A 14,630-nucleotide genomic window follows, 5' to 3' on the forward strand; every position below is an offset into this window, starting at 1 on the left:
TCCTCCCTCTCTCCTAACCTGACTCTCCCTGATGAGGTGAGTGTTTCCCTCTCATCTCCTATCCCTCATAAATCTATCCTTTGATTCCAGAACCAATTTGCCTCGGACGGAGTCTGTCCAGTCGACTGTTACGACCAGTTCCTCATCTACCTGGCCGTCATGTGCCTTCTAAAGTTCGTCGGGGCCACTGGGCGATCTACTGATCTGTTGCTGGTCCTTCGCTGTGTTCCGGCTGAGGACAAAACCATTGCTCTGGGCATTGGCAGCATGCTCTTCTCCGTTTTGAGCTTCATCCCCAGTCCCATTGTGTTCGGCTGGATCCTGGACAGCTATTGTCTGGTCTGGGGCAAGACCTGCAGCACTAAGGGAAACTGCTGGCTCTACGATACCAGCTCTTTGAGGTGGGTACAATGATGAATGATGCATTATCTGAGCATTATATTGGTTTTATTTTTGCTCCAGGTACACAATGAATCTAGTGTCCGCAACGCTCATTTTAGTCGGTAGCTTCTGGCACATTGCCGTCTGGTATTATGCAAAGGATGTCAAAATCTTCGACGATGAGGAGGTAAAAAAAAATCCACAAAAGGAAGAACCAGAAATAACGGAGCTGATGGAAAAACCTAGTAAAAATGATAAGAATTGAGGCAAAAGTATATATACCTAGGAGAAAAAAAAACTAAGCTTTCTTTACGAGTATTATTTAACGGGGGGTAAGGCAAAGCTACTCGTTTATCATCGTCTGTTTATCACAACAAATTTTTACGATTGTTATCAACGCGATCACGCCAGCATTTCGCAAGTTCTGAAATCTGGCGTGGCGTCTACGATAAGGAAGCTCCATCAATTAGATCTCCGTATGATTTATTGGCCAGGCCAGATGTACTCGCTTTGACAGTTACTACAGAAGTGTGGCCCCGTCTGCTCCTCCTGCTGTATCTACTAATCTTGCTGTGAGATAAGATCTCCAAACCAAAACGAGATGCAACGGAGAGCGAGTACATAGCTGGCAGATCAGATAAATTGTAGACGTCTAAGCTCTTAGATTTAGAGTCAGTTCTAGCGAGCAGCTGGGAGAGTGCAGTCTAGAGAATGTGCGACGATCAGAAAGAGGAAGCTCCTGAGATCCTACCCTTTCTATCGAAGGGGAGGAATCCACCTAGAGATGCAGAGAACATAGAAGACGATGGTGATGTTGAAGATACCTCCTGTGGTTTCTGGGTGTTCAAGGGCCGCATTCTGCAGAGGTAATCCCACAAATATACGTGCATCTCCATACAGTTATTAAAGGATTGTTTGGCCATAACGTAACGCAGATTTGCCACGGAGAAAATGTATGTGATTCTGTACGGCTTCGCCGGCTGTGTGATGACAATGACCTTTGCGTATTTCAATGGAACCATAACGACCTTAGAGAAGCGCTATAAAATACCCACAAAGATCTCCGGTATTATCTCAGTTGGCAACGATATCAGCACCATGCTAACGGCCGCCGTCCTGGGCTACTATGCGGGCAACGGTCATCGGCCACGCTGGATGGGAATAGGTGAGCTCCGTACGTCCTTTTCCCAGCTATCTCTCAATATATCCACCGTCAACTAGGTCTGCTAACCATTGTGGCATTCTGTTTGCTGACTGGCTCCCTGCACTTCCTTTATGGAGCCGGCGAGGATGCCCTGAAGCTAACCCGGGAGTACGGCGGTCAGGCTGAGGCCAATGAAAGTTTTCCCGACACGCAAAATGACCAGAAACTGTGCCAGACAAGTGCGTCGGGCTGTGTCCAGGATGTGGGCGTGTGGGTGCCGCAGATTTTTCTGTTTGGGGCACAGCTCATATCGGGAGTGGGCCAGGGCCTCTTCTACACCCTGGGCATAGCCTACATGGATGACAACGGCACCAAGTCGAAGACCCCAGCAATGCTGAGTAACTTCCTCTCGGACGGGGGAGGAGTGCCACACTAATCTTTGACTTATCCCGCCCTTAGGTCTGTCAACGTTCCTTCGGATGCTGGGCCCCGCCATCGGTTACTCCCTGGCTGCCGTCTGCCTGCGAATGTACATAGAACCCACAATGGAGCCGCTGATTTCTAGGGAGGATCCCCGCTGGCTGGGAGCCTGGTGGCTGGGGTGGCTCATCCTCTCGGGGCTGTCATTGATTGCTGCCGTGGTCTTGTTCATGTTTCCCAAGGAGCTGCCCAGTTCCAGGCAGCGAAGGGTGCAGAACAGACAGACCGACAGCAAAACTGAAACGGATATCAAGGAGCTTTCCTGTGCCGACATGCTAAGGACGATTAAGAGACTTGCAGCCAACAAGGTGTACGTGCACAACACAATGGCCTCCATCCTCTACTTCTTCGGGTACATGGCCTACTGGATATTCACGCCCAAGTATATCGAGACCCAGTACAGGCAGTCAGCGGCAATGGCAACTATGGCCACAGGAACCGTTGCGCTCGGGTTCTCCGCCGTTGGCGTCCTTCTCTCGGGATATGTGATCTCCAAGTACAAGCCGAGCGCCCGGGCCATGGCCTCCTGGAATGCCGTTGTGGACTTCATGACTGTCGCTGGTATCCTGTGCTACGTGGCCATCGGCTGTGAGGGCAGCGACAGTCTGAACTCCCTTGCCACACTGTCCGCCGGCAACAGCTGCAGTGCCTCCTGCCACTGCGACTACGTTCACTACGCTCCCGTGTGCACTCCCGAGAACATCACCTACATATCCGCCTGCCACGCAGGGTGTTCGGACAAAGCCAAGGATGACCTGGGACGGACCACTTATACAGGTTGCAAGTGCATGGCCTCCTCCACCCTATTATCTGACCCTGAAGTGTGACATATTATTTTCTAACATTAATTCTTGAGTTAATGAACATTTATTTCCGATTATTGCAGACACAATTCGCCTTGGACGGGGCCTGTCCGGTGGACTGCTTCAATCAATTCCTCATCTTTCTGTCCGTGATGTGCTTGCTGAAACTTGTGGGGGCTTCCAGTAAGTCAACCAATCTGCTCATTGCGCTGCGCTGCATACCGCACGAGGACAAGACGTTCGCCTTGGGTCTGGGCTCCATGGCCGCTTCCTTGCTGGGCTTCATTCCAAGTCCCATTTTCTTTGGCTGGCTCATCGACAACTACTGCCTGGTTTGGGGCAAGACGTGCTCCAATAAGGGCAACTGTTGGCTCTACGACACAAAATCTTTGCGGTAGATATAAATGTACACAAAGTCCCATCAGAATTGTGTCTCACATACGAATATTTCTGCTTCCCCTTTTAAGTTATGCTCTGAATCTCACTGCGGCAGCCTTCATATTTGTGGCCGGCTTCCTCAACATCTCAGTTTGGTATCATGCCAAGGAACTCAAGATATTCGACGAGGACAAGACAGTGGAAAAAGATTTAGAGCTAACCAAAATAAAATCTCAAGATAATGAATAAATTTTGCTTACATTCCCATCCGAGTGGTTTCTCGAAATTGAGTAGCTTTGCATCTCCTGGCAACTGGCAACAATCAGTTCTAAATTAACAGTTCCCCATGTGACATTCGGTTTTCCCTTGGACTAATTTTTCCGACCTTCAACATGTCCGGGGTGGGGAAAAGTTGTCAGCGCTTGTTCGAGAAGAATGCCTCAGAGAAGATGTGCCCGAGGGACTGCTTTGAACCGCCGGACGGACCCTGCCTTGACTACAAGCTAGTGCTGCCGCCCGAGGACACGGTGGATCCGGATGTGGAGGTGATACAGGTGTCCCTAAAGCCGGACGGGCCGGTGCGCAAGGAGATCGACATCAGAGCCGAGTGCAGCAAGAGCTGCGGCAGAAACAGCGACGAGGGCAAGGATAAGGAAGAGTACTGCACCTTGTGTGCGGCGCAGGAGCGGGATATACGTCCCAATCTGTGCTCGGCCCAGTGCAGACCGCTCCAGACCAGTTTGCACCTGAACGAGGTACGGTACCCGTTGGCGTTCGGTATCCTTCCATCATGTGTCCCTCTCCTTCCGCAGCACACTAAGCGACCCCTGCCCAAGCCAAGCTACAAGCACAGCGTCATGCTGGACGACAATACGATTGTGGGGCGCTGCTTCCCAATGCTGTTCCGACTGCGGCGCATAAAGAACAAGTGCCTAAGCTGCGGCAGGGATCTCCTCTTCCGGCATCCCATCACGGCCAGCCAGAACCTGCTGCTGCTCTCCAACTGCTGCGATGTGGAGGTGTATCCACACCAGAAGGTCGAGAACCTGAACAACGTGCCAGTAGGGATGATAACCGGGCCAAAGCGCTTCACCAGGCGGCTGTTGAAAGACAGGTCAGAGTGCCGTTTGTTTGCCCTGCCCCCGCCAGAGCCTCCAACAGTGATCCGTTTACCAACCATGGCGTCCGCTTCGCCAGCAAAGGGTAAAAAAGGAAAAAAGGGGAAAAAGAAGGGCAAAAAGTAGTTGGTAGCCCATCTCAGTGCATATTGGGTCAGAACAAATTCAAAAATTCAACTAAAACTGTTTAAATGAAATTATTCCGGGGCTACCCCACAAGATTTTACATGAAGCACACAATGAATTGAATGGAATTAAGCTAATGAATTGGCTTAGCTTGAGTTCAACTTGAGCAAAAGAACCCAATTCTTGAGTGAAACTCAAGCCAAAATAGTTAAAGCTGAAAGCGAACCAAAATAAAGCTGAGACTTTTTTGAGAGAAAGCTTCTTCAGACAGCTTTTAGGACAGAGCACTTTCTGTCCACTTTTCTCTCCACTTGTGCTAAATTGATTTTTTTTTATATCTTGCGTGCATTTAATTCGAATTCAGTCGCAATGCATAAATAACACATGGCGACAAAATAAAACTTTTGGAGCGTACTGTGCAGGAGTCGAAAACTTGAACTAAAACCGATTACTTCGACTTTTTCAAAATGAATTTACTTTTTTAGAAAGATATTTATTTGCAATTCAATTAAAATTGAATTCTGAAATGAAAAAAACTTGTACGAATATGTAGTAGTTAATTGCTTTATTAATTAGCCAAGGACAAATGTACGGTCGGACAGTGTGATTTATATATCAGCTTAATTCGTTAATCTAGCATAATTTGAGAGCTTTTTAATCGCCACGGCACTCTGAGTCCGAGTTTTGGCTCAGTATAAAAGATTAGTTTGACGGGAGCGATCGAAATGGCTAGCGAAGAAACAGAATCCTCAGAGTTCCTGAAGGACAAAATAGTGCCTGAGCAGCAAAAAGATACTTCGGATACTACATGTGGTTTCTGGAGGTTCAAAGGTCCCACCCTGCAAAGGTATCCGATCTCATCTCCAGTCTTGTTCTGCCTTACTTACGATTAAGAATTCTAAAACAGATTTGCTAGTGAGAACATATACATGGTTATCTATGGGATTGCTGGCTGCTTTCTGTCCATAGCCTTCTCGTACTTTAACGGAACCCTCACCACTTTGGAAAAGCGTTACAGAATACCCACAAAGATCACAGGAGTCATTACGGTTGGAAATGATATAAGCACAGTTTTCTCATCGGCCTTCCTAGCTTACTACGCCGGTCGGGGACATCGACCGCGATGGATAGGCTTTGGTAAAAGATTCGCAATCCTTTTTCAAGTTACATTTTCATCAACAAAATATTTCCGATATTCTGAAATGTAGGTCTCGTTATTTTGGCGGTATTCTGCCTGCTCATGCTCTGCCCGCAGTTAATCTATGGACCTGGAGAGGACGCCCTGAAGCTGACACGAGAATATGGGGAGTCCATCGATCATACCCTTAATGGAACTAAACGGGATGAAGCACTTTGCCAGAAGGATAAGCCTAGTTGTTTGGAGGACGAAGCACCTAGCGACTTTATGCCGATTATGATATTCTTCTTGGCGCAGTTTGTCTGTGGCGTTGGATGCTCCTTGTTTTATACTCTGGGCCTATCCTACATGGATGACAACTCAAAGAAGTCGAAGAGCCCAGCTATGATAAGTGAGTAGTCAGAAAGTGAGCGAATGGAAGTGACTAAACTTCTGCCTTCCACAGGTTGGTCGGCTTTCCTGCGAATGCTGGGACCGGCCATCGGATATTCGCTGGCCTCGGTGTGCCTGCGCCTGTACATCGACCCCTTCAAGGAGCCGCTGATCAGCAAAGAAGATCCTCGCTGGATAGGGGCGTGGTGGTTGGGATGGATTGTATTGACCGTAATTCTGTTGATCTCAGCATTCTTTGTCGGCCTGTTTCCTAAGGAGATGCCCAGTGCCAGAGCCAGGCGATTAAAGGCCGCCACCAGCACCGGCACCGGCACTGGCACTGGCACTGGCACCGAGGGGGAATCTCCACTGGCGGAGCGCTCTTTTAAGGACATGGTGCAAACTTTGAAACGACTGGCGGTCAACAAGGTGTACATCTACAAAACAATCGGCTCCAATCTGTACTTCTTCGGGTACATTCCCTACTGGATATTCACCCCCAAGTATATCGAGATCCAGTTCAAGCAGAGTGCAGCCATGGCCAACATGGCCACCGGAACTGTGGCATTAGGATTCTCTGCAGCAGGAGTCCTCCTCTCCGGGTACNCTTCTGCCTTCCACAGGTTGGTCGGCTTTCCTGCGAATGCTGGGACCGGCCATCGGATATTCGCTGGCCTCGGTGTGCCTGCGCCTGTACATCGACCCCTTCAAGGAGCCGCTGATCAGCAAAGAAGATCCTCGCTGGATAGGGGCGTGGTGGTTGGGATGGATTGTATTGACCGTAATTCTGTTGATCTCAGCATTCTTTGTCGGCCTGTTTCCTAAGGAGATGCCCAGTGCCAGAGCCAGGCGATTAAAGGCCGCCACCAGCACCGGCACCGGCACTGGCACTGGCACTGGCACCGAGGGGGAATCTCCACTGGCGGAGCGCTCTTTTAAGGACATGGTGCAAACTTTGAAACGACTGGCGGTCAACAAGGTGTACATCTACAAAACAATCGGCTCCAATCTGTACTTCTTCGGGTACATTCCCTACTGGATATTCACCCCCAAGTATATCGAGATCCAGTTCAAGCAGAGTGCAGCCATGGCCAACATGGCCACCGGAACTGTGGCATTAGGATTCTCTGCAGCAGGAGTCCTCCTCTCCGGGTACGTGGTCTCAAAGTTTAGGCCCAGTGCTCGGGCCATGGCTGCCTGGAACTGTGTAGTTGACTACCTGACGGTGGCCGGAATCATATGCTACATGCTCATTGGCTGTCAACCGAGCGACAGGATGAACTCCCTGGCCACACTCTCCGCCGGCGACAGCTGCAGTCTATCTTGTCACTGTGATTACGTGCACTTCGCTCCCGTCTGCAGTCCGACAAACGAAACATTTATATCCGCCTGCCATGCTGGATGCTCGGAGAAGTTGACGGATGATCAAGGACGAACCACGTACTCTGGCTGCAAGTGCATTTCCTCCTCCCTCTCTCCTAACCTGACTCTCCCTGATGAGGTGAGTGTTTCCCTCTCATCTCCTATCCCTCATAAATCTATCCTTTGATTCCAGAACCAATTTGCCTCGGACGGAGTCTGTCCAGTCGACTGTTACGACCAGTTCCTCATCTACCTGGCCGTCATGTGCCTTCTAAAGTTCGTCGGGGCCACTGGGCGATCTACTGATCTGTTGCTGGTCCTTCGCTGTGTTCCGGCTGAGGACAAAACCATTGCTCTGGGCATTGGCAGCATGCTCTTCTCCGTTTTGAGCTTCATCCCCAGTCCCATTGTGTTCGGCTGGATCCTGGACAGCTATTGTCTGGTCTGGGGCAAGACCTGCAGCACTAAGGGAAACTGCTGGCTCTACGATACCGGCTCTTTGAGGTGGGTACAATGATGAATGATGCATTATCTGAGCATTATATTGGTTTTATTTTTGCTCCAGGTACACAATGAATCTCGTGTCCGCAACGCTCATTTTAGTCGGTAGCTTCTGGCACATTGCCGTCTGGTATTATGCCAAGGATATCAAAATATTTGATGATGAGGAGCTAACAGATAAAGCCCGAAAAGGAGAACTAATGGAGCTGAAGTCGAAACCTAGTAAAAATGGTAAAAATTAAGGCAAAAGTATATATGCACATCCAAAAGGAAATCAGAATATCTAAACAGGTACAAATAGAGAACCACATTGCTGGAATTTTGTATCAAAATAAATTTAAAGAGCACAAGATTTTAAATGAGGCACAACATAAATCGAATGGAATTAAAATCTTGAGTTTGAGCAAGATAACCAAATTTTTGAGTGAAATTCAAGTCAGAATAATTAAAGCAAAAAGCTGAGATTGCATTTGATTGAAAAGTTTAGCGAGAAAGCTTGTTCGGGAAAAATACCTGCTAACAAAAGCTTCCCGTGAGCTTTTAGCCAAAAGCTATTTCTGCCCATTTTTTTCTCCAATTGTACTAAATAGATGCTGTCGTTTTATATCTAGTGTAAATTTAATTCAAATTCAGTCGCATAAGCATAAATACATAGCGTAATCCTAGACTATAATTTATAATTCAGCTTAATACGTTAATTGAGCAGAGAATATAAAATAAATGAACGGGAGAGGGAGAGTACCTAACTTGTTTGAGTACCTAACTTTCGTTATAAATACATACATACGTACATATTTTATTTGAAGACATTTTGCATTCGATTCGATGGATGTGCTGTGGCTAGTTACGAATTACGAGTTACCGATTACAAATACTTTGATATTGTTGACGCCGTTCGGCCAATATGTTAATACGATATTTAAAACTTAGGATCTAACCGATTGAGTTGAGGTCTTTTCTCTATGCGTGGCTGAGTGAGAATTGCTTGACTTGTTATGCTACATATTTAGAATTGTTTATGCATACTCTAGGGTCGCTTGGGCTAGTTTTTGGAAAACTGTTGGAACACATGGCCACAAAAATGCGCCTGGTTTTTCTCTTTTCTTCTATTCTTCTTTCTGTGGTAGTTATATTTACTGAAATAGCTATGGCTTCCGTCGATATCGTTATCATAATCTTACCGCTCAAGGCGTTGTATTGCAGTTACACCGATCGATCGTTTTGAGTGATTTCGAATGTCACAACTATAATATTCATACTTCAAGTAGTCGACTACATATGTTCTATGCTAAATCCTTTAGTCTATATGCACGTGAATATTCAATTAGTTTAAAAATTAGCTACACATCGTTTTGCTACCGCTATATGGATATATGGATATATGTATAGTATGTATTTGTGTATAATTATAATTAAATAAGCGTCTCTTATACTGTCGTGTGGCTTGTCAAGTGGATCAAATAAGGTTCGGTTTGTGCTAAACTGGACAAGCTTCTGGTGGTTCTGGAAGCGTTGTGTTCCGCCTATGCCGTCTATGTATCCACGGGAAAGAAGTCTTTGAGTAAGGTGGTGCGACGCTTTTCAGCAATATCCATTTGGTTCTCGAGATCACCCAGGTCCGTTGTCTCGGCCCGCTCTATTTTCCAGGACAGATTCTCGATTTCAGCCTCCAGTTGCGCCTGATAAACAAATGAAATCAATATTAGAATCGATACGAAAACTGCTAAAACACGCTTGACAAAACTCACCTGCTGGTATTCAAAGAGATTCTTGCGAGAGCTGCCCTCCATATAGTATGCATATGGGTATGTGTACTGTAGAGTGTATCGGCACTTGGCCAGCAGTGCCGCTGCATTGAACAGATACTGCCAGTCGATCCAGGTGCCGCTGCCGTTCATCACCTTGGAGTTAATGCGCTGGCGCAGCCTATCGATCGTCTGCTGCTCTAGCTTCATCGACTTGGAATGGTTCTCCCAGCGCTCATAATAGTGGAGGTACTTCTTGAGGGCTTCCCGGGCCTGCACGTGCACCGATTCGTTGGCAATATTGGGGTTGTCCTTGTACCGCGAGCACTCGTAGTACTCAGATCCGTGCGACTTCCAGTCCCCCAGGCACATCCAGCAGAAGTCGTGCTTACAGTTGAAGCACTGCATGTGATTGCAGCCGCCGTTCTTCTCGATGCAGATGTGACACTTGGGGCAGTCTTTGGTGTGGGCACTAATGTAGTTGGCCGTCTCGCTGTCGTCGGCGCACTTCGTCAGCCACTTCTTGATGACCTGGCAGTCTGTTGGCGCATGATAGTCCATGCCACACTTGAAGCAGAAGCACGTGTGACACGCCTTGCAGATGACACGTTTGGCGGAGATCTCCGATGATTGCACAATGATCTGGCAGTTGGGTCCCGGGCAGAACCTAAACTCTGGATGAGATTTGACGTAGTCCTTGAATGCGAACTGCTGATATTTGTCTCTCATGACGGGGCGTGTAACCAGGGTCAGGACCAAGTCCTCTGGCACACGCACATTGCACTTCTGGGCCATGCAGCCAATTTGCGTGGAAATGCCCTGGAATATCTGCGTCTCGAAGAAAATGGTCCAGCAGTCCTTGCAGAAAGAGTGGCCACAGGCCAGGCTGTAGAACTTGTCCCCCAGCTGCGAACTGGCGCACACGGGACACATCAGACTCCGGTATTGGGGGACATTCGAGTTGGCATTGCTGACCACCGACGATGACGTCTTGTACCCACTGCTGCCCAGCTTCAGCAGCTGGGCACTGGCCGCAGCCGCCGCCGCACTGGTTGAGGCGGCATCGGTCACCACTGTGGGCGGCTTTATGCGCGCCGTCACCAGCAGGGCGTTGGCATCTTGCCGGTACTTCTCCACCACCACCAGATTGTCCCACTGGTGCTCCAGCAGCAGCACCTTGGCCAGCGAGGGTGTTATCTGCAGTATCGTGTTCAGCTTCTCCACCCGCTCGTTGAGCAGCTTCTCAATGTCCTCCACGGTCAGGCAATCGTACTCAAAATACTCGGGATCGGCTCGCTTCGGGTCCAAGCGCTCCACATCACAGTCTTCGCCTGTAAAGACAATTGATTCAGATTGGTTATTAATCAGTTTTCCGTTTGCCATCTGAAGGAATCTATGCGGAAGTCAATCCTTATATGACGTTAGTACCAAGAGGATAGAACCCTAGTTGCTACGATAGGTATACGTAGATATGTACGTATACCCAGCAGTCTTATCAATCCTAGAACACATTCTTAATTGGTAAATCATGGAAACCGCTTAAACTTAAATAAAGACGAATGCAGGGTGTTTGTGGTTCACAGTGGTCCCTTTCCGTTGCGGCTAATCAAATTTGACCAGATCGGAACCGCGTCTCAAGCCATTGCCGCAAGGGACAGGTCAAAAAGGGACAAGTCTCCGGAAGAGGAGGCACAAAGCAGAATGCAACAATGTACTTGAGCACGCACCTGAGAGTTCGAGTGCTTGCTGCGAGTGCACATACATATGTGTGTGAGAGACAGAGTTAGGAAGCCAGAGACAGACAGAGAGAGAGAGACTAAACCGGGCCCCTGCAAGAAGAGCGTAAGAGGAAGACTGGGCAATAATGAAGCCAACAACAAACCTCAGAAGGGGGCAATCCAACTACTTACGTACGACCGTTTGTACGTTCGCTAGTGTGTAGAGTATTCGTTTCAAGTTCAATTTCATAATTTCGACTTCATGGCCGCAGAGCCAAACGAAAGGAACGAACACTAGGATAGTTTAGTAGTGGCTGCGCTGCAGTGGCTATGGCTGTGGGGGCAGGGGCGGGCCCTGATGAAGGCGAATGTCAAGTGCTGGCCCACCAGCACGTAGAAGGTTAAATGCAAATGTTCTTAGGCCTAGGCCTTCCCAAAAAGGTGAATAACCAACCCGCATAGGCGGGGGCACAGCCGCACACACACACTCGCACACACTTGCAGGGCACACACCGATTTTTGAACACAGATACATTATACACATATACATTGATTCAGCCTCAGTTAAATCGATTGCAGATTGTTGTCATGATAGGAGGATGAGGAGGAGGGGGCTGGAACTGAAGAACGTGCGACTCACCTGTATTGTAATAATCATAGTCATCTTCGTACTCGCCATCATTGTCCGATTCCATTTCCATTTCCATATCCGAGTCCATGTCCATTCCAGGAGCTAGATGGAACTGCGTCTGTGTGTGTGACTTGCGTTCTGTTCTGCCTGTATGCGAGAGATTACAAGGCTGTTGCGAACGGGGGTTGCGGGGTTTCTTTTGTAACAGTTGTAAAGGGTGGTGGTAGTGGTTGTTGGTGCTGCCTCTGCCGCTGGCACTGCTATTGGAGGTGGTGGAAGTGGAAGACGATGCAATTCTCGGACCTAGCTTTGCGGGGTGGCGGTGGCAACCAGAACGTAGAGACGACCGATACAAGGCACGGCACGGGCAGTTTTATTTTCGTTTATCCACATGTATACACACTCACACACGCACGCACACACACACACACTGGTCCTCACTGACACTCACGCATATGCAGCGCTCGCTGCGCCGTTGCATTCAAGGTGTCTTAGTTGCAGTTTAAAATCATTTTTATATTAATAGAACAAACGTCGCACACACACAGGCACAAGCGGAGCGACAGCGTTGTTTTTGTTTTTCGATTAAAACACAGCTTTTTCGGAGAACATTTTTTGTTTCTTTGTTTCTTGCGATTCGATACAAGTATTTAGCAACACTGCCACTGCACTGAAAAAAATTGATTGGCTGAAAGTTGCAATCGCGTAAAAAGTCGAAAAAAGTATTTAAAGTATTTATTTTTGAGTATTTATTTCAAAGTACTTGGAGGGAATTAGGAAGAATCTTAAATAGTTGTCGTACCTGCTATCGTCTGCTGCAGTGTCAACCAAAAAGAACTGCTCGCTAAAATCACTTTAATAATCAAACTAACTGCGAGCAATTTATGTCTTCACAATCGTAGCCTATTATGAACAGAAATCCAAGGGCTGCGTGACTGACATCAGTATATTATTATGAAGCAGCACTTGATCGATACATCGATATTTATTTACTTGAGCCAGTGCTGAAAAACGATGGCAGCGGCCAAACAGCTGTTTGACTAACCCGCGAACATTTAAAATCAAACTAATCGCGGTTTATACGAGCTAAGCCTTATTTTCTGTTTTGTCGACACGCTTCTTTTCCGCTGTACCCTCATCTTCACACAGATATTCCATTAAGTGTCCCAAGCAGGGCAAATACGTGTCCGGAACCATCATCAGTTTTCTCTCATTGCCTTCGCATTGGAGTTTCTGCGCTTCCTCGAGAGATGTCGCTCCCGAACCCACTAAAAGTGATTTGAAACCGCAGTTGCTGGCGAAAATGACATCCGAACTCAACCTTTTAGATAAAATTACATAAATAACTATTCAAATCAATCAATCGAACGGCACGGCACCACTTACCGATCCCCAATGACGAGTGTTTTCTCCGGATTGAGGGATCCGGAAAGCCTTAGCTTATTCACCATTTGAGGATTGGGCTTGCCCATGATGAGGGGCTTCCGATTGCTGCTCTTTTCAATGGGAACCACCATAGCGGCAGCACCCACAGTCACTCGCTTGTCGCACAACGGGTAGCTGGTATCCATGCAGGTGCCCAGAAACAGAACCCTGGGATTGAGCAGGTAGGTGCAGGCCACGACGATCTTGGACACATTGAAGCTGCTGTCACAGCCCACCACCACAGCTCCCACATCGGGATCGACCTCGAGTTGGCGGGCAAAGTCCTTCATCTGCTTATCTCCTGCGTCCTGATCAATGGTAACGAATTGGATGCCAGCCTTTCCGAGCTCCTTTTGGATTCCCGCTTCGCCCACGACTAGAGCCTTTTTACTGAACTTTTTGGCCACCAGATAGTGGGATATGCTCGCCGCTGAGCTGAGAACTTCCTGCTCCCCCACTTGGAAGCCGAGGCGCATGGCCTTCTGGGCCAGATCACTCGACACCATGCTGGCATCGTTGGTAACTATGAAGCAGCGCTTCCCCTTGGCCCTCATGGCATTAAAGGCTTCCACAGATCCCTCAATCGGATCATCAAACTTCCAGAGTACTCCGTCAGACCCAAAGAGCACGGTGTCTATGGAGCCCAGCCACTCGAGCACCTGCTGCTTCGGTGTCTTCGCTAGGAGGGTGCAACTTCGCCTAAGCATTGGTAATTTCAGTTCAGTAATTTAACGAAAAATTTGCCACTATATCAAAATGAAACTTAATAATGAAGACAGAAATGGTTGGGAACACTTGATTAAGTATTTACGGTGTTGTTTGTAGGGTAGGGTAGGGTAGGGTCTTCCCCTCACAACATCCCACACGTCTTTGCCCGACTGTACCTTGCTGGAATTAGTGGCAGTTCGGACCTGATTAAGTAATAACTTTCTCGCTGGACTTATCTTCCACGAGACGAGGCGATACCACGAGATCGCAACTTGCAAATGTACATGAAAATGCAAAAAATTCCGGCGATAAGTCACCACACGTTCCCCACATATCCAGAGCATGCGTTCCCGGGGGGCGAGAGTGCCACCAGCATTAGCTTTTATGACTCCAAACGTGACAGACGTGATTCAGGAGATAACCCTGCCTGGGAGCTGTTTGCATATGTGAACTCAGCTGATGTGATCCATTTCCATAGTGGCAGACTCTCCCTTTGACCAAAGTAGACAGAAGATCAACAAGAGCTAGAAGACTCCTTGTAATGAAGGGCAGGCAATCTGTTGTAAGAATAGAAGGCTTAGGTAGGTAGCCCTTCCCCAA

At 48.0% G+C, this 14,630-nt stretch overlaps 6 protein-coding genes across 7 annotated transcripts; 4 read left to right on the forward strand and 2 right to left on the reverse strand.

The window, feature by feature from the left end:
• The first annotated feature begins 6 nt into the window (after positions 1-6).
• LOC117589560 (solute carrier organic anion transporter family member 5A1-like) lies at positions 7-674 on the forward strand. The gene is made up of 3 exons (XM_034281639.1): positions 7-36; positions 91-401; positions 463-674. The coding sequence occupies exons 2-3, from the start codon at positions 160-162 to the stop codon at positions 644-646; spliced, it is 426 nt and encodes a 141-aa protein (XP_034137530.1). The 5' UTR covers positions 7-36; positions 91-159; the 3' UTR covers positions 647-674.
• A 395-nt stretch (positions 675-1,069) lies between these two features.
• LOC117589414 (solute carrier organic anion transporter family member 74D-like) lies at positions 1,070-3,453 on the forward strand. Its single transcript, XM_034281384.1, has 6 exons — positions 1,070-1,247; positions 1,317-1,546; positions 1,603-1,923; positions 1,985-2,826; positions 2,892-3,202; positions 3,276-3,453. Exons 1-6 carry the CDS (start codon positions 1,093-1,095, stop codon positions 3,433-3,435), a joined length of 2,019 nt encoding a protein of 672 aa, XP_034137275.1. The 5' UTR covers positions 1,070-1,092; the 3' UTR covers positions 3,436-3,453.
• A 70-nt stretch (positions 3,454-3,523) lies between these two features.
• LOC117589494 lies at positions 3,524-4,536 on the forward strand. The gene is made up of 2 exons (XM_034281505.1): positions 3,524-3,941; positions 3,999-4,536. The coding sequence occupies exons 1-2, from the start codon at positions 3,579-3,581 to the stop codon at positions 4,428-4,430; spliced, it is 795 nt and encodes a 264-aa protein (XP_034137396.1). The 5' UTR covers positions 3,524-3,578; the 3' UTR covers positions 4,431-4,536.
• Positions 4,537-5,140: 604 nt separating this feature from the next.
• LOC117589633 (solute carrier organic anion transporter family member 74D-like) lies at positions 5,141-8,060 on the forward strand. Its single transcript, XM_034281769.1, has 6 exons — positions 5,141-5,277; positions 5,338-5,567; positions 5,639-5,959; positions 6,564-7,441; positions 7,496-7,806; positions 7,868-8,060. The coding sequence occupies exons 1-6, from the start codon at positions 5,156-5,158 to the stop codon at positions 8,043-8,045; spliced, it is 2,040 nt and encodes a 679-aa protein (XP_034137660.1). The 5' UTR covers positions 5,141-5,155; the 3' UTR covers positions 8,046-8,060.
• A 625-nt stretch (positions 8,061-8,685) lies between these two features.
• Positions 8,686-12,533, reverse strand: LOC117585557 (potential E3 ubiquitin-protein ligase ariadne-2). 2 transcript variants are annotated; one of them, XM_034275084.1, is made up of 4 exons: positions 12,348-12,533; positions 11,907-12,038; positions 9,552-10,879; positions 8,686-9,482 (listed from the first exon to the last, which is right to left on the reverse strand). In XM_034275084.1, the coding sequence occupies exons 1-4, from the start codon at positions 12,376-12,378 to the stop codon at positions 9,336-9,338; spliced, it is 1,638 nt and encodes a 545-aa protein (XP_034130975.1). In that variant the 5' UTR covers positions 12,379-12,533; the 3' UTR covers positions 8,686-9,335. The 2 variants fall into 2 exon arrangements, with proteins under 2 accessions (XP_034130975.1, XP_034130984.1); XM_034275093.1 differs by having other exon boundaries at positions 11,907-12,533.
• Positions 12,534-12,863: 330 nt separating this feature from the next.
• LOC117581589 (pyridoxal phosphate phosphatase) lies at positions 12,864-14,063 on the reverse strand. Its single transcript, XM_034268944.1, has 2 exons — positions 13,284-14,063; positions 12,864-13,218 (listed from the first exon to the last, which is right to left on the reverse strand). The coding sequence occupies exons 1-2, from the start codon at positions 14,027-14,029 to the stop codon at positions 12,984-12,986; spliced, it is 981 nt and encodes a 326-aa protein (XP_034124835.1). The 5' UTR covers positions 14,030-14,063; the 3' UTR covers positions 12,864-12,983.
• Between the last annotated feature and the right edge of the window lie 567 nt (positions 14,064-14,630).

Source organism: Drosophila guanche, unplaced genomic scaffold (genome assembly GCF_900245975.1).
Source record: "Drosophila guanche unplaced genomic scaffold, DGUA_6, whole genome shotgun sequence".
Classification (NCBI taxonomy): Eukaryota; Metazoa; Arthropoda; class Insecta; order Diptera; family Drosophilidae; genus Drosophila; species Drosophila guanche.